Source organism: Protopterus annectens, chromosome 2.part2 (assembly GCF_019279795.1).
Source record: "Protopterus annectens isolate FY-2018-M chromosome 2.part2, PAN1.0, whole genome shotgun sequence".
NCBI lineage: Eukaryota > Metazoa > Chordata > Ceratodontiformes > Protopteridae > Protopterus > Protopterus annectens.
This window is the reverse complement of record NC_056730.1, coordinates 340,086,374-340,112,186: the sequence shown is the minus strand read 5'-3', so window position 1 is coordinate 340,112,186 and position 25,813 is coordinate 340,086,374. Positions and strand designations below refer to the sequence as shown.

General features: G+C 40.6%; 1 protein-coding gene across 1 annotated transcript in view; it reads left to right on the top strand.

The window, feature by feature from the left end:
• LMBRD1 (LMBR1 domain containing 1) overlaps positions 1–25,813 on the top strand; it is a 2,226,796-nt gene that overhangs the window by 1,075,000 nt on the left and 1,125,983 nt on the right. Inside the window, exon 7 of the mRNA XM_044063893.1 lies at positions 8,791–8,864. Within this exon, the coding sequence (XP_043919828.1) occupies positions 8,791–8,864 (74 nt within the window). The remainder of the gene's footprint in view (positions 1–8,790; positions 8,865–25,813) is intronic.

The window sequence follows — 25,813 nt, the reverse complement described above, 5'->3', positions numbered from 1 at the left end:
CAGACAGCAAAGATCTTTTACTTCAACACCTAGACTTCGTTCAATGTCTTCTCCTCTTACTGGGATTCTCAGTGAACATAAAAAAGTCACATTTGATCCCTTCTCAACAAATGGTATTCTTGGGAGCCCTCTTAAACTCAACCTTACAAAGGGCCTACCTCACTCCAGAAAAACAAACTCAGCTGGCTTCTACTTTCAACACCTTGGCAACTCTATCTCAGCTCACTGCAAGGAAATTCCTGCAGGCTCTGGGCTACATGGCTTCCTGCATTCTGTTGATTCCAAACGCAAGGCTTCACATGAGAAAGCTTCAATGGTATCTGAAAAGTGTATGGTCACAGCATTATCACGATCTGGATATTCTGATTCCTCTGATCCCCTGCCTCCAGAAGGAGTTCCTCTGGTGGTCCAGGGCATGCGTTTTAAACGAAGGAAAACCTTTTCGTCTCCCTCAACCTACTCAAGTCCTAACCACGGACGCCTCGGATTATGCTTGGGGAGCACATTTTCTAGACAATTGCCAGCAAGGAACCTGGACAAAGGACCATCTTCACTGGCACATCAATCTGAAGGAGATGTTGGCAGTTCAAAATGCCCTTTTGGCCTTCAAGCACCTTTTACAACCAGGGCCTCTGCTAATTCGCACAGACAACACCACGGTCATGTGGTACATCAACAAGCAGGGGATCTCATTCTTATCCCCTTTGCAGACTGGCTATGAGTTTATGGGACACAGCTCTAAATTTGAATCTGCATCTCCAGGCTCAATTCATTCCAGGAAAACAAAATCTTTTAGCAGACAGCCTGAGCAGAAACATTTCAGATCCTCATGAATGGATGCTAGACACCAACTTGTTCAAAAGGATTACTGCAGTTTGGGGATGTCCCCAGATAGATCTGTTCGCATCCCATCTCAGTCATCAGCTGCCTCGCTTTTGCACCAGGTCCTTCCACAAAACAGCATGGAGAGTGGATGCCCTGTCTTTCAGTTGGAGAAGTCTGTCTGCATATGCCTTCCTCCTCTTCCTCTACTGCCTCGGGTACTACTGAAGATAAAGCAGGACAAGCCCAAGTTCCTCATCTTGATTGCTCCAAATTGGCCTCGACAGTTTTGGTATCCGACTCTAAAACTCCTGTTCTCGGGGCCTCCTTGGATTCTTCCACTGAACCCTTCGCTTCTGTCCCAGCATCAGGGTCAGTTACTACATTCCAACCTCAAGACCCTTTGCTTGGCAGCTTGGCTCTTCAAAGGAATTTGATTGCCTCTAGTCTTCCCAAACAAGTTTTGGATGTTCTTTTGGAAGCTAGACGGCCTAGCACTAGAAAATCTTATGCCTCTAAATGGAAGAGGTTTTCTATTTGGATGCAGGACCGAGGTTCTGATCCTCAGGTTCCTGATCTCTCCTCTATTTTGCTTTACCTTTCGGAGCTTTTATCTAAGGGACTTTCATTTTCTTCCATTAAGATTCATGCTTCTGCTATCTCTGCACATTTCAGTTCTGATCCTCCTGTTTTTTCACATCCTTTGGTGAAGCAGTTTTTGAGGGGGGCTAAGAATTTGCGGCCTCCTAGGACCCCTCCGGTCCCTGCCTGGGATCTTAATTATGTTTTATAAAAACTTACTTTGCCTCCTTTTGAGCCTGCTGCATCTTCAGATATTAAGTTTCTATCTTGGAAGACTGTTCTTTTGTTAGCTTTGACCTCTGCCAGAAGGGTCTCAGAGTTGCAAGCTCTTATGGCTGTGGAACCTTACCTTATTTTCCATCAGGACAGAGTATCCTTGAGGACCAATCCTACTTTCATGCCTAAGGTGATTTGAAAGTGACCTTGAATCAGACAATTCACCTTCCTACTTTCTTTCCAAATCCTCAAAATAAAGGGGAAGGATTTTGCATTCATTGGATGTGCACAGGCAGTTAAGATTTTACTTGGACAAGACTAAAGATTTCAGAAAGTCTAACCAACTGTTTGTTTCCTTTGCCTCCAGTTCACTTGGAAAACCTATTTCTAAACAAACCATTTCCAAATGGATTGCTTATGGGATCAGATTTTGTTACACTCATCATGGTAAACAGTTTCCTGGAACCATTAGAAGTCATTCTACTAGAGCAGCTGCTACTTCTACAGCTTTTCTCAGAGGAGTACCTACCAAGGATATCTTGGAAGCTGCCACTTGGAGTTCACTGCATCGATGTTCCAAGCACTACAATCTCCCTTTGTTTTCTAAGTCTAGGGCAGGCTTTGCCTCTGCTGTCTTGCAGGGTATTCTTGCCTCCCTTCTTCTATCTAAAGCCTCCTCCCTCTCTACACTGCTTTGGGATTCCACCCTACAGTTATGACTGCAACAGTGAAACACGAAGAACATAGTACAGTTGTGTACACCTACCATAAATGTAGATGTTCGAGTGTCTTCACTGTTGCAGTCGGGGGTTTCCCTCCCTCCTATCCCCTCTTTTCCTTTTTTGTGGTGTATTTGTGTTTCCTTGTTGGATTCATTTTTGATTTATTGGGGTATTCTGACATCTAGGGCAAGAAAGGCTGGAGAAGATGGCGTCGGCTGAGGGCTATGTACCAAGGCGTACTGACGTCAGGATACTAGCTTATACAGCTGACGCCGGACCCAGACTTTGGGATTCTGGCCGACCTCGGGCTGCCTGCCGGCAGGAGCACCCTACAGTTACGACTGCAACAGTGAAGACACTCTAACATCTACATTTATGGTAGGTGTACACAACTGTACTTTCTCCGTCTGTGGACTCTGGGCACAACTCTTCCCTTCCTCCTATCCCCTCTTTTCCTTTTTTGTGGTGTATTTGTGTTTCCTTGTTGGATTCATTTTTGATTTATTGGGGTATTCTGACATCTAGGGCAAGAAAGGCTGGAGAAGATGGCGTCGGCTGAGGGCTATGTACCAAGTCGTACTGACGTCAGGATACTAGCTTATACAGCCGACGCCGGACCCAGACTTTGGGATTCTGGCCGACCTCGGGCTGCCTGCCGGCAGGAGCACCCTACAGTTACGACTGCAACAGTGAAGACACTCGAACATCTACATTTATGGTAGGTGTACACAACTGTACTTTCTCCGTCTGTGGACTCTGGGCACAACTCCGGAGCTCCTGTCTCATCCACAAGGGCTGAGCCATCCCAACCTACCAACTCTCAAGCTGGCCACTTGGTACCTCCACTTCTGATAATTGCTCAGCAGAATAATCTATCCTCCCCAGTACAAAAGATACTTCTGGCTTCTCATAAACTATCCACCAGGGAAACGTTATCTTAGTAAATGGAACAGATTTGTGATCTGGTCTCGATGAGAAGGACTAGACCCCTTTTCAGCCTCGAATGTGTTGGACTATTTGTCAACTTTACTCCAATCAGGAGCTTCAGCTTCTACTATTAGAGTTTATTTGGTGGCTATTTCAAGTTTCCATAATGGCTTAGATGATTTCCCTGATATCTCACTGCTTCTGCAAAACCTTCCTAAAGGGAGTTATGCATTTAAAGCTACCTTTTTAGAGCCCATTGAACCTTGAAATTTGATGTGTCTTACAAACTTTGACTCATCAACTCTTTGAGCCAGAAGCCACCTGAGACATACAATTTTTATCTTGGAAGACCCTATTCCTGGTAGCCATCACTTCAGCCAGGAGGATATCAGAATTGCAGGCCTTATGTATAAAGCACCCATACATCATTTTTCATAGAGAGAGAGTATCACTTAGGACTAACCCCTCCTTTCTACCCAAAGTTGTCTCAGACTCAAATATTAACCAATCCATTGACCTGCCAGTTTTCTTCCCAAATTTTTCAAACAAAGGGGAATATTGTTTGCATTTGTTGGATGTACACAGACAATTACGTTTTTACTTGGACAGAACAAAATCCTTTGGTCCTCGACTATGCAATCCAGCTTCCAAAGTCACCATGTCGATGAGAGATTGTATCACTTTTGTTTATCTTCAAAATAAAATAAGTCTGATCAACTAAAGTCAATGCTCACTCTACCACGTCAGTTTCCACTTTGGTAGCCTTTTATTCAAGAGCCTCCATGGATGACATTTGTGCAGCAGCTACGTAGGCTACATCTCATACCTTTATCACTCATTACAAATTGCATAGGGTCTCCAGGGAAAGAGCATCCTTTGGCTGTATGGTGCTCAGGAATATCCTTCCATAGGGCCTCCTAGGACATGAAGTAGCTAGGGACTCTGTCTCAACTGTCATGAATGAATGAAGATTGACCACATCAGATACAGAAGTTATGTTCTTACCATAATGTTCCATCTGTGTTGTCGATCTTCATTCATTCTTGATATCCCACCCTTCTACCCCCTCCAAACGCTCCTGGTGGTCCGGAACTAGTCCTGGTTCAGTAGTAGGGCAGTCGCTCAGCCAAAGCTTCCGCTTTTTTGCTTTTATGGGCAAACTCGATCTGAAGGCAGGGGAAGAGAGGCACTGTGGGTAACCTTAGCTCTCGAGTTTCTGGCTGTCGTGAGCTTGTTACAACGACCGAGTTGGTTCCGAGGAAGGAACCGTAACTTAACTGTCAAGAATGAATGAAGATCAACAACACAGATGGAATGTTATGATAAGAACATAACTTCTTTATTGAACACCTTATGTCATCAAACAAATGCATGTACTTTGCTGATAAAAGCTGTGTCACTCCATCATTTAATTCCTGTAAACATCATACTTAAAAATCCATGTGCAGAATTTTAACAATTTGTTTTTTAAATAGAAAAACTTGGTCTATATATCTGTAGTCAGTGCCCAACATAATTCAGGTAAATCATCATCCCACAACATCCTTCAAGAATATTTGAAATGTAGAACATCATTGCCATTTAGAATGTTTTGCAGTAGTAAATGTAACTGTATCACATATCCTTGAAATATATGCATATTGTTCCACAGTTGTCAAACGTTTGTATGCTTTCTGTGTTGGATTGTGTGCCTTCACACTTGGGTCAGAGATGTAAAGGGTTCAAAAAGTAGACAATCCACCTTGTTACCAAATAAATGGCTGCTCTATCCATAATGATTGTCATTTGTTGTTTGTCTGGCTGCAAGCCATTCCAATAAACTCTGTGTGAAACGTCACAATGTGAAACAGATAAGCAAAATGTGGACACTTACTAACAGCTTAGCAACACCTTTAACTAGGATGGTCACAGTATGGTTAAAATGTGTTACTTTATACTTGTACAATGTTTTTGTACTGATTTAATGTGATTCAGTATTATTTACCATGGATATTAGAAACATTCCTTACAGTGAATTGGAACAGTGAGGAACATGAAGTTTTTAAGACTTGAAAAGGGGAACTTTCTTCAAAATGGGGTACACTTAAGAGGTATGTATGAAAAAACAAAAATGTTGGTTGAAATAATCCCATCCTTCCCTCCCCCAAGAAAGAGAGACTAGTAACAACCCAATAGAAAAAGTCTGACCAGATGTATGTGTTTTGTTACATTGTGTACCACCATGGTGGGAGTACCTCTTCCTAATCTAGTACAAACCAAATGTCTCTGCATACTAGTAAAAGTGATAGCTGCATTACTGCAGTTACTACTTGAGACATGCTATCCCGACCATGAAATCTACAATTTGGTATTGGAAAGTTACCTGCCTGTCCCACAACAAGTATCCTCTGTCAAATGCCCAATTCAGTCAGTGATTTTAACTATTCATTTATTTCCATAACACCATAATATTTATTTGCCATTAATTAATCATTTCAGAATGGAAGAACTGTAAAAGGAGTCAAACTTGCCCTGCATAAGTTGCTGATCCGGCTAGAATGTCTAAAACATCACAAAAGTAAACTTTAGAATTGGCAAACTTCTTTTGACAATACATAATAGCTAAGTACAGTCATTTTGATTTTCCATCCCCTCATGCTGACAGGAAAGGAGCAGGGTGTTAATGTATCCATCAAGCCATAAATATACTTGTCTGACCTCACTGTTAGCAATTAAATCCCCATATATTGCTTTTACATCAGTTTACACAATTTCCCCTTATTTCCTAGGAAAATCCAATAATACCAATGGTTAATTACTTGTCTTAAAGGGAGAAGGCTAGTAAGTGTAAGCCTTACCATTTGGTTAGTCTGCAAATGAGTTTTACTTGTCACTATTTTTATGTTTTCTTGAAGTTAAATATATATATATATATATATATATATATATATAAAAAAAATATATATATATATATATATATATATATATATATTTTTTTTTTTTTTTTTTTTTTTTTTACTCCCTTGCCCTGCAGCTGACCATCAGCTTGGATAACTGGATGGGGAGCAGGAAATTCATCCCTGACTTGGCACCTATATCTGTAATGGACCGGCAGCCTGTAAATGCTTCATCTTCCAGGCCCCTGCTTACACTTATCAAGGGTACTAGAACTTGTCAGAGATTTGGGATACATGGTTAGGCTTGAAAAGGCCCTTGTGGTCATTAGCCAAGTGATCATCTATGAACCAGTTCCTTCCCTCATTCACTGGATCAGCCCAGCTCATGTCTGGTGTCAGTGAGAAGAACAAAGATACTAGTTCAGTGTAATATTGCTGGTGGGGAGTGTGCCCTGTCCCCTGCCACCATGCTACAGCCTTGTAATGTCCACATTTGCTGCCTTCTGGAAGTACACGGCCAAATTCCAAACCAAGAGGTGTACCGCTTGCAGAGTGGAGACCACTTGGCTCTTAATGCTACTAGTGCAGCGAGTGTAAGGTGCCCCCCCAGAATCGGATCCAGTATTGGCTGCTTACTTTGCTCCTCCCATTTGTGTCATCCCTCCAGCACCTGTGCTGGTACCTGAACAAATATTTTTTTGAAGTGTTAAATCCACTGTCACCAATGCAGTAAGCAGTAGCTGTTGTCAGTCACTGAGTCTGTTTCTATGGTTCAGTTGCCAGTAGCAGAAGGTCTCTAAATTTTAAAGTCTATCTAGTACCAACAAAATGCAGTTTTGTTAAATTATCCAACATGTTTGGCTGGTCTGAGATGGCTATTATCACCATGCCACTTAGTCAGTGCTTATTGCAGTCTACATAGAACAGGCCGCTCACTTCTGTTTCATCTTCCTGTGTAGACCTCATATTTATCACTGTCACTTTCCTTTCTCAAAAAGATAAATAAGTAAATAAAAGGAAAGGCATCACATCTCTCAGTAACATTGAAATTATGCGCACTGCTTATGTTTAAAATGAGCAGCCATATATTGTGAAATAACTGCAGACACAGAAGGCAGTTTATGGTATTTGAAAAAGAATCTTCACCCTGTCTCCCCACCAGTGAACGCATTCAAAAAGTTTCAACAGACCATCATCACTGCATCTTATTACATTGTTTCTAAACTACTAAATCTCTGTAGTCCTGTCATTAAACTGCAAGTATTCCCCTCTCAGAACTGCACTGGTTTAAATTCCTTTGTTATACTCACGTAGTCTACTCTGACCTCATATTTGTTTTACCTTAACCATTCATTTGTTGATTAACGTCAAACACCAGTTGGAGTTCACATGTATTAGTGCACATTATTATAAAAGATCATTAATATTTTAAAACATACATTCTGATTGGACAAACTAATCATAGTTGCTATTGTAAATCCTGCATAACCCAAAGTCTGTGTGGCTGTAGCTATTAAAATCAAGTTACCGACTATAAAGTCTTATGTTCTGCACTCCACTAAGCAAAGAAGACAGACTAGACCATCACTGGGGTAGAAGGTAAACTTTCCCCTTCCCAGATGCTGATGTAAAAGAAAAGAAACATTTTAAAGTTCTTGATACATGGCATCTTAGGATCATAGAAAGTTACTAAGCTATTGCCCCTGAGGCCCTTATACGCCTAGCCAAGAGTTCATCCCATGTTTAGACAAGTCGGCACCCGATGCCCCGTTCCAGCAGGGACACAGGTGGATTCCCAGCAGTGTATTTTCTGTTTCCCACCCAGTTATCCAGGTTGCACTTAAAAGGGGTAAAGCGGTACTCTGCTTGACATGGAGAGGGAGTCTGTTCCACAAGTGAAGGAGTCTCTGGGACACAAATCTGTCCCACCAACAAGTCCTGTTGATGTCACAGACCAGGTTGAGGCCTGGCGTGCGGGTTACTCCAGTGGAGCTTGACTTGTGGATGTGCAGCAAGTCCCATCAAGGCAGTGTCCAAGATCACCTTCTATACCAGACAGAGTTCACCTCTGAGGAGTCTGTGTGAAACTGAGTAGAGGGATAGGGCTTTAAGCCTATCTGTGTAGGGTAGATGTTTGAAGCCCTGGATTCTCCTGGTGAGGAACCTCTGCAGTCTCTCCAGGAGCTGCATGTGCTTTGCGAGGTACATGCCGAACAGGGCGTTGTACTCAGTAATGGGCCTTATAAGGGAAGAGTACAGGGATGTTATGACCTCCTTGTCCCTGGTTGAGATACCCTTACTTATGAGGTGGACCATGTAGAAGGCTTTACTTACAATGGAAGCAACATGGTGGTCAAAAATCAGGTTGCTATCAACCTACATAGAAATTGTTCCCTTATTCCTTAGCGTTAAGTAAACAGGTCTTTACAATATTTTTGATACTACATTTTTGTTTATGGTTATTGTATACCCTAGGTCCCTTAGTATAAGGGATAGCATGTACTTGTTTTTGCTAATGGTAGGATGTTATGTTTAAGCTATGTTTGACAGACTAAACATTCAGTATTCTGTTTTGTTAATTACACATGTGCTTTCTTAAGTTTGGATTTCTGTATATGTTATTGTTTTTCTTTTTATATTTGTAGATGGCTTGGCTGCTTTGTCATTTTCCATTAGTTCCTTGACCTTGATTGGAATGCTGTCTATAATCACCTATACGGTAAGTACTGATTTTGAAGTTTCAGCTCCGCAGTGACAATTTACTGTATCCAGAAAAAAATCCTTGTTAACAGAAGAGGATCACTGTGCTTTGTTCCTGGTTCTGGGTACTTTGGCAATCACTAGTAATGGCAAAGGGTAAACTGCCATGCACACAGTCTTAATTGAACAAAAATGCAATCAATTTACAGTGAGGGGTCCAGTTCTTAGTATCAGAAGCATAAATATGAACCTGCATTCCAGATTATCTGTAGACTATCATAGCTGGTTAGCACAGTGGTTCAGTAGTTAGTAGCTCTGTCTCACAGCTCCACTGTTTGAATTTAGTTCTGATTTCCAGTTGCTGTATTTGTGGAACTTCCTTGTCCTTGCTTTGTATGGGTGCAGGGAATGAGGTTCTCTGGGTAGTCTGATTTCTGCCCACCTCCTAGAATTGTGTGTGTGTGTGTGTGTGTGTTTGTGTGTATACACACTAAATTTTTTTTCAAAAGGTGTACTCTTTGTATTTTCCTTCCAGTATCATTGCATTAGTCAAGCTCCTAACACCTCTTAAATTAATCAGTAATAATAATGAAATGTTAGTCAGTGTGAAAAATGTACATCCATGCACCATCCCAATTTATGGTCTACTTAAAGCACCTATGTTTCAGAGATTCTCAGCAGCCTGATTCTTTGGCTGACCTTTAGTTATACCACTGTACTAGCAGTAAAACTGATCACAGCCTTACTAGAATTTGAAAAAAAAACACAACTGTTGCATATTCCTCTTGCTTTACAGTATGCTTGTTCTAGTGTTGGGTTAGTTCCACAGCACTAATCCAACACTACCTCCTCCATCTTCCCACTACTATCACACCTCCTCAACTAACATGTACAAGCATACCTTACCTATGCTCACAGCATGCACTCTCCTTGCATATCTTACATCCTACCAAAGCTCCATCATTCCCCCACTCAACCACTACCACTCATGTCTCACCCTCACTCAGCTCCCCTCCCACCAACTCAAGAAACATCCCTATGCACCTCCCACATATTCTACCAACTATATTACTCAAGCATAAAGCATCCCTACAACTTTACACAGTAACCCTCCCACCATACCTATTACCCAAAGAGCACAATCATAAAGTTTCCCTTATAAACAAACACATTCAAAAACTGAGAAAACTAATAACCTCATGCATATCTAAACTAGCCCTAAGTGGAGATATCCACCCCAACCCTGGCCCTACCATCTCCAACCCCAATCCTCATAATCAGACTAGAAACCACAACTTCTCCCATATTACAGCCAATAGAAAGCCAAGTGACTTCCTGCTACTAAGCCTAAATATTAGAAGTATATCCAACAAAGTCCATGAACTCCATGCCACCATAGACTTGTACTCCCCAGATATAGTCGTCCTGACAGAAACCTGGCTAAAACCTCACATTACCAGTGAGCAAATACTCCCCACAGGTTATGGCATACTAAGAGTAGACCGGCTAAACAAGAAAGGAGGCGGTGTATTATATATTTAAACAGCATCTAAACATCCAGATCTTAAAATCATCAGCTCCACAAATAGGCAATGAAAAAATAATATATACCAACCTCAAAATAAACCAAAACAAAACCATCAACATAATTAGATGCTACTTCCCACCTGGCCAAAACATCCCTCCAGTAGAAAACCTCCTCAGCTGGTCTACCCACCATCTCCCCCAAGAAACTATAATTTTAGGTGATTTCAATATTGACTGCAATCCTGTTCTGGCAACCATCCAACCCATCATGTAAACCTTCACGGCTTCACCCAACTAGTCCAGTCGCCAACCAGGGTAAATAAAAACTCCAGCAAGCACACTACCCTGGACTTGATACTAGTCAGTAAGAGCCCCCAGTCATATATAACAGGCTGCTTATCAGATAGCCTCAGTGATCACTCCTCAACATTCCTACTAAAAAAATACCTATACCAAGCTAAACCTGTCATCTACCGTCAAATACGTAAAAAACTAAACTTTAACCCACTCACATTCATCTCATCCCTCAAAGAATGTAACTGGCATCCTCTAAAGTACCTCAGCCTTGATGATGCAGTTGAATTTTTTAATACTACCTTCCTGAGCATCCTAAATTACCATGCCCCCATAAGACTTTCCAGAATCAAAGCACAACCCTCCCCATGGCTACAGAAAACCACGAAGGCAGAAATGAAAAACAGGGCTAAAGCCTGGGAGCACTGGTGCAAAAGCAAAACCCCCTCAACTAGACAGAAATTTCTAGAACTACGCAATAGAGTCAAAAAGCTAATAAAACAGGATAAATTCCAATACTACCAGTCTGCCCTAGACTCCTCTCAACACAGCCTCAAACAATTCTGGTCCTCCGTAAACTCCATCCTCCACCCAGGTAAAGTCAGTGCCCCTCCTCCTACCATCCCTCACTCCTCAGAAAATATTGCTACCTCATTCAACAAACACTTAACACAAACCATACTATCACTAGCTAAACAACACAACCCCCCCCCCTTCCCTCCAACCCACACCTTCAACTAGTAATCTCCCCACTGCCTTCTCTTTTTCTCCTGTACCTACCTCCAACATAAAAAGCTCTTAACTAAACTTAAGCCCACCAGATTAGCAGCAGACAACCTCCCAAGTGAATACCTACAAATCACAGCTGATGCTCTGGCCTACCCAGTATCCATCTTGATTAACCGATCTCTGTCAGAAAGTTACGTTCCCACACTGTGGAAAGTATCACATATAATTCCCCTCCACAAAGGCGGACCCTCCGCAGAACTAACCAATTACCGCCCCATAGCTATTCTCTCTCTACTCTCCAAAATACTAGAGAGATGCATACACTCTCAGGTCTCAGACTACCTCCTTACTAACAACCTCCTTTCCAATACTCAGCATGGTTTCCGACCAAACCATAGCACCACCACTGCCTTACTCTCCTTTACTAACACTATCCTTCAGCATAAAAACAATGGCCATCTCTCCTGTGCTACTTTCCTAGACCTATCTAAAGCATTTGACATGGTCCCACACAAACAACTTATCTCTGTCCTCAATAACCTATCCTTCTCACAATCAGTCACCAGCTGGTTTCAGAGTTACCTGTCTGACCACCAACAATCCCTTGTATGGCAGAATGACACATCTCCCAAACTACCTGTCTCCATAGGCGTTCCCCAAGGATCCATCCTTGGACCCTACTCTTCTCTGTTTTCATCAATAGTCTAGCCTCTGCCACCAAACATGGCACACTCATACAATACGCAGATGACTCAACCATCATCTGCTCAGCCCAGTCCCTACCCAAACTGCAAAAAGTCACACAGGAAGCCTTTTTCTCTGTTGAAACTTGGTTATCCGATGCCCATTTAATACTCATCCCAAACAAAACTAAACTACTCATCTTCCAACCCACCAAACATACTCAAAACAACTCTCACTTTAACATAACAGCAAAAGACAACACCACTATATACCCAACTGAACACATCAAATTGCTAGGAGTGGAAATAGACAATAAACTAAAATTTGACATTCACATATCCTTGACCATAAAAAAAGTCCACAATAAACTAGGAGTGCTATACAGAAATAAGCAACTTCTCACCAAAGCAGCAAAGATTTCAATAGCAAATTCCCACCTTATCTCCACCCTACTTTATGCCTGTCCAATTTATACCAACCTAAGGCAATGCGATTTAAACAAGCTAGAGACCTGCTACAACAAAATCGCCAAATTCGCCACAGGGGCATCCTAATGTAGTCACCACTGTCTCTCACTTGCTGAACTGGGCTGGCTTGAACTCCCTCACCTCCTTCAATGGTATCAACTCTCACTTGCCCACAAACTAGTAAATCATCCACTAAATGTCCCATCCCTCCAGAATCTACTCCAACCCTATCACACCGCCAGACCACTAAGATCCAGCAACAAAAATCACTTGCAGATCACTAAAGCCAGTAACTCTGCTGGTAAAGCACTAGTCTCTTGCACCATAGCCAAATTATGGAACTCCCTCCCACCCACAATTACCTCCATACCATCATGCACCCACTTCAAAACTTTACTAAAAGCACACCTAAAAACATGCTGGCTATGCCCTTGCAACTCCCACTCTAATATCACCCTCCCCATCCAACCACTACCTTTCTTTCCACTCCACTAACTACCTTGATTATAGCAAGCTCAGATGCTCATAAGCCAGTACTTATTATACAGCAGGAACTTCTTTTTGTAACATTTGTTAATGTCTGTTATGTACTTCACAGATAAAGATTCTAGTTGTCTACCGATGTACTATGTTCTTCATCTGTAAATATGTTGTAAGTAATTGCTATGTAAATTGTTAATCGCTATGTAATCCAATGTAACTACTGTCTGTTTATTTTAACTGTGGAGCTTTTCTCCCCGGGCCTCCGCTGAAAATGGACCTACGTCCAGTCGGACACTCACGGTCAACAAATATAAATAAATAAATAAATGGTGCACCAAATTATATTTGAAAATGTGTACATAGTGCTGTCAAACAGTGAAGACCATGTTGCTTCCAGGTTCATAGATACATACTAGGTTAACTGCACTTGTGGGCCATTTTAAGTTTAGCCAGTTACCCCCAAGTGAGAATCAAACCCTGCACTTTGTGTCTATAAGGTAAACACCTTAACCATCTATAAGATAAGCACCTTTACCATTATACCAGCTCTCCCATAGGTGATCTTTTTGAGGTCTGAATGGAGAGATGAAAAGTCAGCAAACAAAGGAGAGCAGTAGTGCTGAAACTGAATTCATCCTCAAGTCTTGGTGAGTACATTCATGAGGTGGACTCTGTTTTCCCAAAATCTCACCAAGGCGACACTGATATATAGACTATATTTATATAGCATATATCATGGACAGAAGTAGGTCAAAAACTAAAAATGATAGCTGGAATCACAAGACCCAGGATAAAAAAGTGCCCAAACCTGGTAGGCGCACTGGTGCCAGGACTGGAAAAGATGACAGCGTAGAATCCTCAAAGTACGGAAACATTCCTACAATGGGGCCAGGCCAGGCTCAGGGGGAGGATGCCCCCCCCCCCTGTTGTAGAAGAAAGTAGCAGTCCACAAAAATCACAAAAGCTGATGGGCCAAAGAAGAGCCATAAAGATGATAAAGTGGACTATTGAGGATAAGAAAGAAATAATGTATTGTTACTATTATGCAAAAAGTCCAGAATTTACAGACACAATATATACAAAATGATTGAGAGAAATTAGAGGAAAGAAAAATACTTCCACAAGAAAAACTATCAGAAGCTTCAATTGGAAATTTGTGTTCATTAATACAACAGATGTGTGAAAAACAGTATATAGATCAAGAAACCTTGATCTGGTTGGAAAAAGAAGCATCTGAGGAACTGCAAAAATATAAACAAAAACCAAGAGATATTTGAAAAGTGTAAAAAAGAAATATGGACATGGGAAAGAAAGAGAGATTTGATATGGTGCAATATTTATGCAAAGGAGAAAGCCAAATTAATCAATGTAAAGAAGGCAGCCCCAAATATATTTGAAGAGAAATGCAGGCAAAGGCATCCAGATATGGACAATTTTACAATAAAAAATATCACAAAGATGGAATGTAAAAAAGAAGATCGGTAAAGCAGAAGTTAAAAAAATAGAAGATGAAGTTATGGAATGTTTGCAGAGTGAACAATTTGATGTAGAAGGTCTAACACAGGTTACATCACAGCAGGATGGAGTGAGCCCCAAAGCAGGGAAAAACAGGAAGATCAGGCGACATCTGAAGAAGAAATGTGTACATGGGAAAGAAAGAGATTTAATATGGTGTAATATTTATGCAAATGAGAAAGCAAAACTGACCAGTACAAAAAGAGCAGAACCAAAGATATTTGAAGAGAAATACAGGCAAAGGAATCCAGACATGGAAAACTTTACAATACAAAAAATAAGAAGACAAAGAAGAAAAGTAGAAAAGGAGATTAGTAATGGAGAAGTTAAAGAAATAGAAGCTGAGATTATGGAGTACCTGCAAAGTGAAGGATTTGTTGTAGAAAATCTAATTCAGAAAGCACCACAACAGGATAGAGTAACAGATATCCAAATTAAGGGGAAACCATGGAATACTTCAGAAGACTTAAATTAATCCTGAAAACAGCACTGACATCTAGGAATAAAATTCAAGCTATAAACCAATTTGTACTTCCTGTCCTAACTTACAGTTTTGGAGTGATTGACTGACCCCAAAACGTGTTGGATAGATTAGATAGGAAAACAAAAAGAATGCTTCATGCTCACCAAATGATTTATAAAAATCAGTGCATCCCAAGATTATGTATTCTCCGTTCCGAAGGAGGGATGGGCCTCCTTGAAATTGATTATATGTATAGATCTGCAATCATGGGACTCCACACATATCTGCTGACCTCACTAGACTGAAACGTAGTAAAAATTCTGAAACATGAGGAGAATAAATCTAAGATGACTTATTTGCTTAATTTAGCAGAAGCTTATTGGCGTCAAGCAGGAATGGAAATGAAATCAGAAGTAGATAAAAATCAGGCAGCAACTGAATGTGCCAAAAAAGACAAAATAAAGAATATAAGGTGAAGGATCAGATGAGAAGGCAAGAAATGTGGAAAAAGAATAAATATAGCTGCAAGTATAGAAAACTTCTGGAAGAACCTCATGTTGATCAGGAACGAACACAGAAATGGTTAAGGAGAGGCAAATTCAAACCAAGAGATGAAAGATTAATATTGGCAGCCCAAGAGAGTGGGCTTGCATACACATTGATTTATAAAGTCCATTGAAGATGTGGGAGAAACAGACAAATGTAGGTTTTGTAAAACCAAATTGGAAACAGTTGCGCACCTTGTTGCTAGTTGCGACATACTAATGGCAGAAGGACTGTATACTGAAAGGCATAATAATGTAGCGAGACTGTTGCACTGGGGATTGTGCAAACATTATGGTACTGAAGTGGCCGAGAAACACTGGAAACATGAGCCACAAAGCATCATAGAAAGTGAAGAAGTCTACATCACATGGGACCATCCATTACCAACAGTTCAAAAGATAGATGCTAGAAAACTGGATATAGTTGTCCAAGAAAAGAAGACAAGAGTAGCATTGATCATTGAAATTGCCACACCCAGTGACTACAGTGTCTTGCGTACAGAGAGACACAAAGTCATAAAGTATCAGGATCTGCAGGCAGAAATGAGAGCAGTGTGGAAGAAAGATACCCAGACATTTCCAATAGTAGAAGAGCAAAGGGTCTTATAAAAAATAATTTACAGTCATATTTAGATAAGTTACCAATACATGTAACTCTATATGAACTGCAGAAGGAGTCATTACTGGGCACATTGTGAGTGCTGCGAAGAGCACTACTGGCTGACATCAAAGATCGAAACAATACTAATTTCATGAACCTTAATCATACTTTGACTTAGGAATGGGGTCCTTTCTCGTCATGGTATTAGAAGCCAAAAGATTTGGAGAAATTAAAAAAAAAGAGTGATCTTTTTCCTTTAGCTTTTTAGCACAGTACAATTAATGTAACATTTACTTTGTTTTGCTGCTCACTTTCCTGTCAGTCAATACCGTGACTATTTTGTTGTTTGTTGCTTTACTTTGTCTTTTTTTCATTAACATAACCATGGTTAAATTACAGCTTCTATGTGCTGTATCCCCCCCCCCCCCAGTTTTGGGTATTGCATTTTGTGACTGTAACATGCAACTTGTCAGCTGTGACAGAACAGTGCATCCATAACATTAAGATAATGCTATTGTATGTTGACTTCTTAAGCCATCTCTTTCTCTCACTTCTGTCACCTGATCACTTAGTGGCATCCTAATCCAACACTACCTGTCCTGTGCAAGCTATATTTGGCATTGACAAATACTTGTTTTTCTGCCACAATGACAATGTCTTGGGTAAGCTTTCAGCTAATCTGAAAACTACAGACTCTTATCCCATTTGCTGTTGCTTGAATCAGATCTGCTTTGCCGAAGTGGACTTTCATTCCATCTGTTGACTACTGACTTGTCACTGTCCACTTGTCAGTAGCTTCAGCACTGCTAAGTGAGATGTGCTGTTTTATTCTATTTTCATCCTGTTGGTATCTTAGCAAACCAGTTATGTATCATTTGGGGTGCCAGTCTCGTCTGTTCCTGCTGCAGCATCTGCTCTCTTTCACATTCACCCTATCATGTGTTTAGCCTACTCTGCACTCTTGTTTATTCCCTTACTTATAGTTGCTATCTGTATGATTGTAGCAGAACATTTTCTTAATTATGTCAAAAATTAACTCTCTGACTGAACTAAAATTGTGTTTAAGGAAATTTGAAAAAAATTTGAGCTAACGTGTGCTAATTTCCTTATCTATTCTAATTTTAAACCTCCTTGCACAGAGACTGTAAATTAAATATTTATTCTGGTGAAATGCTTTTTTTTTTTTTGGTCAGACTTCCATCTGTTGATCATCATTTCCCCTCTCAATCAGTTGTTTTGTTTGTTCCCCATCACAGTGGTGGGGATCAGCTGAGAAAGGGCTATCATTTAGACAGCTAACAGGAGTGGTTTGAGGTTTTTGCTCTTAAGCTATACTCCCCACTCACACCCTGTGAAGGCACCGAGGAGGGGATGTGCAGTGAGCTAAACACTGAGGTCATCCCCTTACTTTTGAAAGAGATGTTCCCTTCAAGTGACTTTTCCCCCTCCTTGTAACACTTTTTGGTGGTTTTCCCAGTCTCCAGAAGGGAAATTTCACCTTCTCGTGTGACCCCATGTGCACACAGTCCTCCCCTCCCTCAAGGAAGGTGAGCAGACAATTCCTTTTCACTCATCTACCTAACTACCTGGGTCAAGACCTGTAGCTGAGTCCGAGTGACCAGCATTGCAGTCAAGGCTTCATCACTTTGCATTACAGAGTTTGGCTCAGTACAGTGAAATTCTGTTAGTCTTAATTTGACAGAGTCAGAATGCAGATTTTTGCCACAGCTGAAATGTCATGTTACTGTTGCCTTATAGTTACAGAAATTAAAAAGTTTTGTTTTTTGTACCCTACCTACCTAGCTACATCATTTTCTCCCTAGCATTTATTTCTGCAAACCTGCTCTGTTGCAGGCAGCCCTGTGTACATCTGCTTATAAACTGTTGGAACTGCAGCTCCTCCCCTCTGATCTCCACTGTGAATGCATCTAACCCATGCCACAGTCCCAAGGAGAGAAGAGCTAAGAAGTGCCTGATGAAATCATCATATGTTGGCTGGCCGGCCTGCTGGCTCTCAGGCTGCTCACTGAACCCATTGCCAGTTTTGCACATTGAAGGTCATCTTCTCTGCCTTCTGGCTGGGTCCAAAAAGCTGTTTTTAAAAATGAATTGGTTTGTCCCCTCAGGATCCATCTTAAACTAACATACATGTTTGCTTATATTTTATTTTTATTTATTTTATTTTATTTTATTGACTGTTTAGAGGACTTATTGCAGTGTACCATTTTCAGTTTTGACCCAGGATGGGAAAAGAAGAAGCTAAAGCATAGTGGCAGTCCATTGTGTGACAGAAGGAAACTGCACTGACTTTGCGGGTTTTCTAACACGAGGTTGAAAAATTAATCCAGTCTCCTTGTTCCGTCACCCTTTTTTCCTCTTTTCACATAAAATAAGTGTGATTGAGGTGGGTAGGCAGATAAACAGACAGGATCATTCTTCTTGCATTGCTTAATGCAACATTTTTTAATCACAGACAGGCAAGTGAGGACTTTTTGGAAACTGCAAAGCATCACTACACTAGTGAAATGGGTTGGAGTCTGCTCTTTATTTTTAGAATGTCTGTGTAGATCATCTTTGTCAGTGCCACTTCCTCATGTGAAGAACCCATGTGTTTAGTAGGGTAACTGCTTGTAATTCCAAGACTGGTACAGTGCCAAAATAACAAAGCTGAATATGTAAAAATGTGACTTGCATACATTAAGTCTGAGACAACTGTGCTTTGGACAGTTACTTTTTTCCAAGATGTGGAGATCCTCAGAGTCACTATGTGCAAATAGTGAGGGGTGTAGGTGCCACATGCAGGTTTGCTCCCACCGGCAAAAAAAACAAACAAAAAAAACCTTAAAGGAGAACCTATTCCTGTCAACATTCATTGACTTTCTGCATATTGATCATTGCTGCAGTAGGCTAAGCTATATGGGGTTGTATCCTTCAAAAATTCTGTTTCAGAGCACGTTCCTCACACCCAAAACCATAAGTCAACTCAAGCCGAGCTGACTAAAATAACACATTTGGATTCAAAGCCATTATAAGCTTTTTTGACATCAGCAAGTACACCATTCTAAGGCTTCGAGAAGCAGTAGCTTGCCTGTGCTGTTCCTTTGCTGGGCGGATAAGTTTCCTTTGGGGGGAACCTTCCTATTTTAAAAAATTATATGTTGATAACACTTTCCTGCTCAGGAAAGTTATTTTATACCGAAGAGTTTATATTTTAATGGAATTTCACAAGACTGTATTGTATTTTTAAGTGGCAGCACTCTTTTTTTTTCTGTCAGTTTAAAAGATAAAGTATTTAAAAGCATTTTTTTCTGTGGAGAAATTGTGTTTAAAATTTAGAGTTTTTAAAAGTTACTTTTTTCATAGAAGATGCTAAATTTTTGCTGTCTCTTGCTGATTGTTTTCCCTATGTAGAAAGCACCATTTTTGGCTTGATCATATAACAAACAGTCATTTCCACTGTTGATCCTTCTTCCAGCCACCAAAAGGAAAAGTTAAGCAGTACAGCCTTTGCCACCACAACAGGCTAGCAATTTGCCTCATCTGCAGGTGGATGATTGTGCTGTGGCAGTTGCTCAGGTCACTCATCTTTTAACTCAGATCCTTTTGGAGTTGTACCTGCCACCACTATAGATCAAGAGTTAGCCACATTCTCTGCAGCTGTTAGAGTCCCCTCAATGGGTAAGGGAGAGTCACTCTTGTCCATCTTGGGAGAGGGAACAGAGAAGGCCTCCCTGTTTTTTCAGACTGTTGTGCCCATCCCTGATGAAACTGCTGCTGCCATTTATAACACTGTTGGCACTGTTGTTATGAGAACTGCTCAACATTTGGCAACTTCAGTCACAGGTCTGGAGTGCATCTGCACTGAAATCCAAGGCATCCACTGAAAAAAGCTGAAAAATAAGTATATTTTAAGCCAGCACTGCACTTTTAACTATATTTATTTGAACTACTGCATCATTTTAGCTGTTTGTGACTGCTTTTTATTCTGCACTTTAAAATTGTGTTTCATTGCTTTATTGCCTTATATAACATAGGCTTGATTCAGACCTACTGAATCTAGACTGTTTGGTATCACTGTGTCTCAAACATACCTCCCAACCATCCCGAATTACTCTGTTTATACCAAGTTTTGGGGTCCAAATGATGGGTGCCACGATTCTCGAGTGACACCCCATCATTTCCGTTTTTTTTTCCACTTTTATTTTTACATTTCGCTCTGTTTTGGCTGACGTCATCCCGTGCGCGATGATGTCAGCGCCGGCTGTGCTACCAGCTTATCGGACTTAAGCTCTGCACACATTTCCGGCTGGGCTGTTCAAATGCTGCAAGCGGGCTTCTGTTTAAATGCCGGTTGGGCTGAAACTGTTTTTGTTTAAGTCCTCTGTCGGGAAATGTGTTCAAACGGATGTAGTTTGGATTGTAAGGTAATTGGGGGACAACTTCAAATGTTGCTGCTTGCTTTCAAACGGAGTGTGTGAGTGTGTGTGTGTGTGTGTGTGTGTGTGTGTGTGTGTGTGTGTGTGTGTGTGTGTGTGTGTGTGTGTGTGTGTGTGTGTGTGAGTGATGTGGGACATGTAGTATTATTGCAATTTAGTGAAAAGTATGATGATAAAGCAGACACAATGAAGCACATTCTTTTGATAGTAGTTGGTGAAAAACAATTGTGAAATGTGTGTTATTCCATTTTTGTTACAACAGAGCCCATGCTGTTTACTCTCTTCACTGTCACTGAAAGAAAATGCAACCTTTTCTATTCTGTGCTTATCATATTCTCTCTGACTTGTAAATTATGTAACAAGCTGCATCCTCCAATTACTTGAAAACCAGAAGACTGTCATATTATATCTGAATTTAGTAGGATGATAATGCAATTTACAAATTCATGTTCTAACATGCGAATAAACCAATTTTCACAACACTGAATATAAACTTCAGTGTTTTCACTTGTATATTATGTGACTCAGTACATCATTCAGTAATAGCAAATTTCCTGGGTTACAGCTGAAGGACTTTAATATAACATGTCAAAAACATTATGTAAATAAGCCATGCAGAAATTACTCTAAATAGGTGGCTGAAGACAGATTGTACTGGTACTTTTTGGACAGCAAGGCAGTATCACTTAGTAGTTTGAATAATGTTCTATGAATAAGCTTATTGCATCTGGGAAAAGGCCTAGGTTTGAATCCTACAACTACTACTTTCACACCATATAACTGCAAATAAATTATTTCCTTCCATTTGGCCATGAAGACAGATGCATGTGCTCAGGGAACCTTTTCTTCATTATTTTACAGTAAAAACTGCTATTGGCACATGAGTAGTATATAATCTTTTATTTTTCCACTTATTCTCTATATCTCTGTGTGTGTGTGTGTGTGTGTGTATATATATATATATATATATATATATATATATATATGTAAGCAGACTTTTATGATGGAAATGTTCTGAATTGAGCAGTTTTGTCATTATTGGTTCATGCATTTTGTTTCATTGCCCTACTGGAAAAATGTTCAAACAATAAATTTAAAATGCGCTCTAACTTAATTCTAACAAGTGTGCTGTATTATACAAGGAATATAATTTAATAAAGTCAGGAAGGTGCATCAAAGAATGCATGTATGTTTCTTGTTTTGTGTGCAAGGGACCTATGATTTGAAAATGGCCCAAAGGTAATCTTTATCCACCAGTGGCCAGATGCATTTCCTTTGGGTGTGGTGTGGGTTTCAGTGCTGTTTCAATGAATGTGAGTTTCAAGGGCAGAGAAGTTTTAATGCCAAGTCTTTTTTCATTGTGAGACAATATTGCTTTGTTTAGCAGATATTGATTAGTGTTTGTGCATTGTGCTATGAAATGTAAAAATAAAATTAAAATAACCATTATAGAAGTAAATCAGTATGCACACATTAGTGTTTATGGTAAATGGGGTGAAATAGCCAGGTAATTTGACATTGGAATGGCTGCAGGGGGACACTGGTGCCATATTTTGGTTGTCTGTTCTTCAGTTTGCGTTAGAAAGTTGGTATCCCATAATTCCATTATAGTGGGTGGGGTTACGTAATTATGTATGCAAATTTTACGTTGATCAACGTACAGATTTGTACCTATTTTTCATGGGCCTTGTCCAGATTTTTGGTGTTTCCAGGTTGAGAGGTATGCTGTCAAACCAGCCATCTTATGTTAAGATGGCCTCCTTAGACCCATGTGGCAGAAGTGTTTTGCTCAGGACCCATCTGAGTTGGGGATTGCTGAAGAAAGGCTTAGTCTGGGGCTTTCCCCTTGGTAGTCATGTTAAAAACTGTTTAAATTTGCCTGTATGTAAGCCTCGCATTTACTCATTGCTGCACAGTGTGCAACAAGGTTTAGCAGCGCCCTGTATAGATGCAAACACCTGGGAACATCATTTTCCCCTAGAGACCTTCCAGTAGACCCCCCCCCCCAAGCTTCCCTGCTGAGCAAAGGGCAACTCAGTTGTGCTCTAAGCAGCATTCACATATTCATCATCCACAACCTACTGTACATCCACTACCTTTGCTACTCCAAGCCAAACTAACCCAGTAGTTAAGCCAAAGTCTTAAGTCCAACTAGCCCACTTCTTTCCCAACTACCCTAGTGAGAAAAGTCCTGCCACAACAGACGGGCAGTTACCCATTATTTCTCCTGCCAACTTGAATAGTATGGGCATCTTGAGGCAATATAGCAATTGCTTCATGTATATTAACACCCTGTGTGAGAGATGCAAATACACTGTGGAACTGGAGTCGGTTCTCTCATGTACAAGCAAACTATGCATCAAACAGGATGTCAGCACACATGCTTCACCTCTCATGCAAAATAAGGGCAAATTATATAAACCCACATATGTGGAGGTACTCAGTAAAAGCCTTCCAAAAGAACAGAGACCTTCCAAATGTACACCACCCACATTCACCACTAAGCAAAAAGAAACCACTACACGTATCAGTACACACACCTGTGTCTCAAAAAATAAGCCCCCGAAGCAAAACCCATCAAATGTCTTGGTCATAGGTGACTCCATAGTGAGATATATAGATGTCCCCTCACCAGACAGGACAAAAAGGTCACAGTCAGCTGCCTGTCAGGTCCCAGGATCCAACAAATCACGGATGCATGTACTCAAGTCACTCACTAACAAGTACTGTTATGACTGTCATAGTCCATGTCGGGGTGAATGACTTGAAACATAACCTCTCTTGACTATATGAAGCGAGACACATGACAGAACTCTGTGATTGTGTTCCAGACAGGTATGTCCCTACCCCTAAGCAGTATCCTTCTGTCACCCAGGATGATGCCACAGTGTAACCAAAAAATGATTGACTTCAACAAATGGCTTAGCTTCTGGTTTCAGTTCAGGGGGATCCAGCATCTGTCAGCCTGGGATGATATGGTAGACAGACCTCGCTGCTTTGCTAGAAATGGTCTGCACCTCTCTCTCCTAGGCTTTTGGATACTGGCAAAGGCCCTTGCCTCCCCCATAGTGCCATTTTTAGGCAATGTCAAAACAGCAAATTTTCCAATGTAACAAAATCTAATCGAGACAAACTCAGGGTCGCGCTGCTTAATGCTTGGAGTTTAAACATGAAATTACACTCCTCACTTTGGAGGATGCTGACATCTGTGCAGTTACCAAGATATGGTTCAAGACTGCTGAGAGTACAAAGGCTGTACAAGGCTACAATGCCTTCCAAACAATCAGACCTCAAAATGAGCGTGAAGGAACTAAAGGTTGGAGGTGTATCCATCTTCATTAAAACCAAATACACTTTGAGACTGGTCAAACAGCAGGACTCTCTCCAACTACTCCATGTCCAATTAATTATTGGGAAAGTACCATACCATATCATTGCTAGCTGCAGATCCCCCACCATGGACCAGGGTAAGCACACTGCCTACCTTGATTTACTAGAATCTCTCACCGTACAGCCCAACACCTTAGTAATGGGAGATTTCAACTATCCTTCCATAGACTGGGGGACTACATGACCAAAAACCCACTTGCCCAGAGGTTCCTGGACATTAACACAAATGCTCTGGAACAGATAGTCTACACCCCCACTAGGGGCTCTAATGTTCTGGATGTACTACTCAGCAACATGGGGAGTCACTGTAAATTCCCCATGCGTGATGCCCTCCCTGTTTAAGTCAAATCTTGTTTGAAGTAACTGCTGGAACTGACACCCTCACAGGAACAAAAATTATACAAAACTCTACCAAAGCGAGCTACAGTCTACTAAGTGATGGTATAAAAAGCTTAATACCACCCGCAATCACAGACCTCAAAGATCACTGTGCAAAGTGTATGCAAAAGCCCTGTACAAACACTTAAGTGACTGCATAAACTCTGCTGTACCTGACCCGATCAAAACTAGGTCTTCCCATAAAAACAAGTTGGTGGACTACCAAGTATAAACAGATTATATAACAAGAGGAAGAAACTGTTGTCCAAAAGCAAGAGGGATATCACTCCGCAGGAGGAGAGTCTCCTCCTAAGCCTAACCAAGAAAATCAAAAATCTTGTAAAGTCTTCTAAAGCATATTGTATAACTAAAATCACATCCCTAGCCAAGGATAATCATATGGCATTCTTTAACTACGTCCAAAGTCTAAAAGGAAATGCACAGCAGTGTGCTGAACTGGTTTTAGGTGGTGTAGATCAGAGCATGTGTATGTACCTTTAAGAAGCATTTCCAGCTGTAGTACGTGCATATAAATACTGAGTACTTGCAGGCAGCAGTGCCATTAGAGTGTTAACATGTATGAGTGTGGTAGTCAGTCTGTTTATAAATTTAAGTTTAAGTTACAAAGCCTCATTTCTGATGTTTGTGTGCAATAAAGCTGCTTAAACAGAACCCACATATGTTAGTCTGTTTTATCCTGACCAGACGCGCAACATGGTGTCAGAACTGTGATTAGAAGAGCTACTTCTACGAGTCATGAGGTGCAGAATTGAAGCTGAAGGCAGACTAAGCAGGTCGAGTGAAACAGAGCACAGAGCAACGAAAAAGGGCCAGAATCTTGCTAAAGGTAAAGAAAATTGCACAAATGATTTATTTGGCAAAGAAAATGAAACAGTGCATGTGTAAGGCACAAAACACATTATTAAAAAAATGAGTAGTACAAAAACATATTAATCAAATAAAAGGCAAAAAATGCATTATTAATTAAACAATGTTCAAAACCACGATTTTTGATAAATCTTGCAAAACGATTCATAAGTGGCTCAGAATTACCTTTGGTTTGCATAACAAGCATGTTTAAAGTAAAGCTAGCACAAAAAAAGTATAATGAGCATGATAAGAGATTAAAAGGGCATAACGAGTACAATAAAAGGGCAAATTAAGTGTAAAGAGCAAAGCAACTCTATGTTTTTTAGTAAAAGACAGTGTTTGGGACTCATACTACTATTTTGCATTGACCAAAGCAATTCAAAGCATAACTAGAGTTGTTTGAAGTATCTTAGAGTGTGCAAAGTGCTTGCAGCGTGTGGTGCTTTATTACGGTGCAGTTATTTCAAAGAGTTTGCTGTGTGCAAAGTGCAGCCACTTTGAAAAGTTTCTTGTGCTGTGTGTATTTATTCAGAGTGCTGCAATTTCTGAGTATTTCTTACACTGTACAGAGTAATTTCTCAAAGTA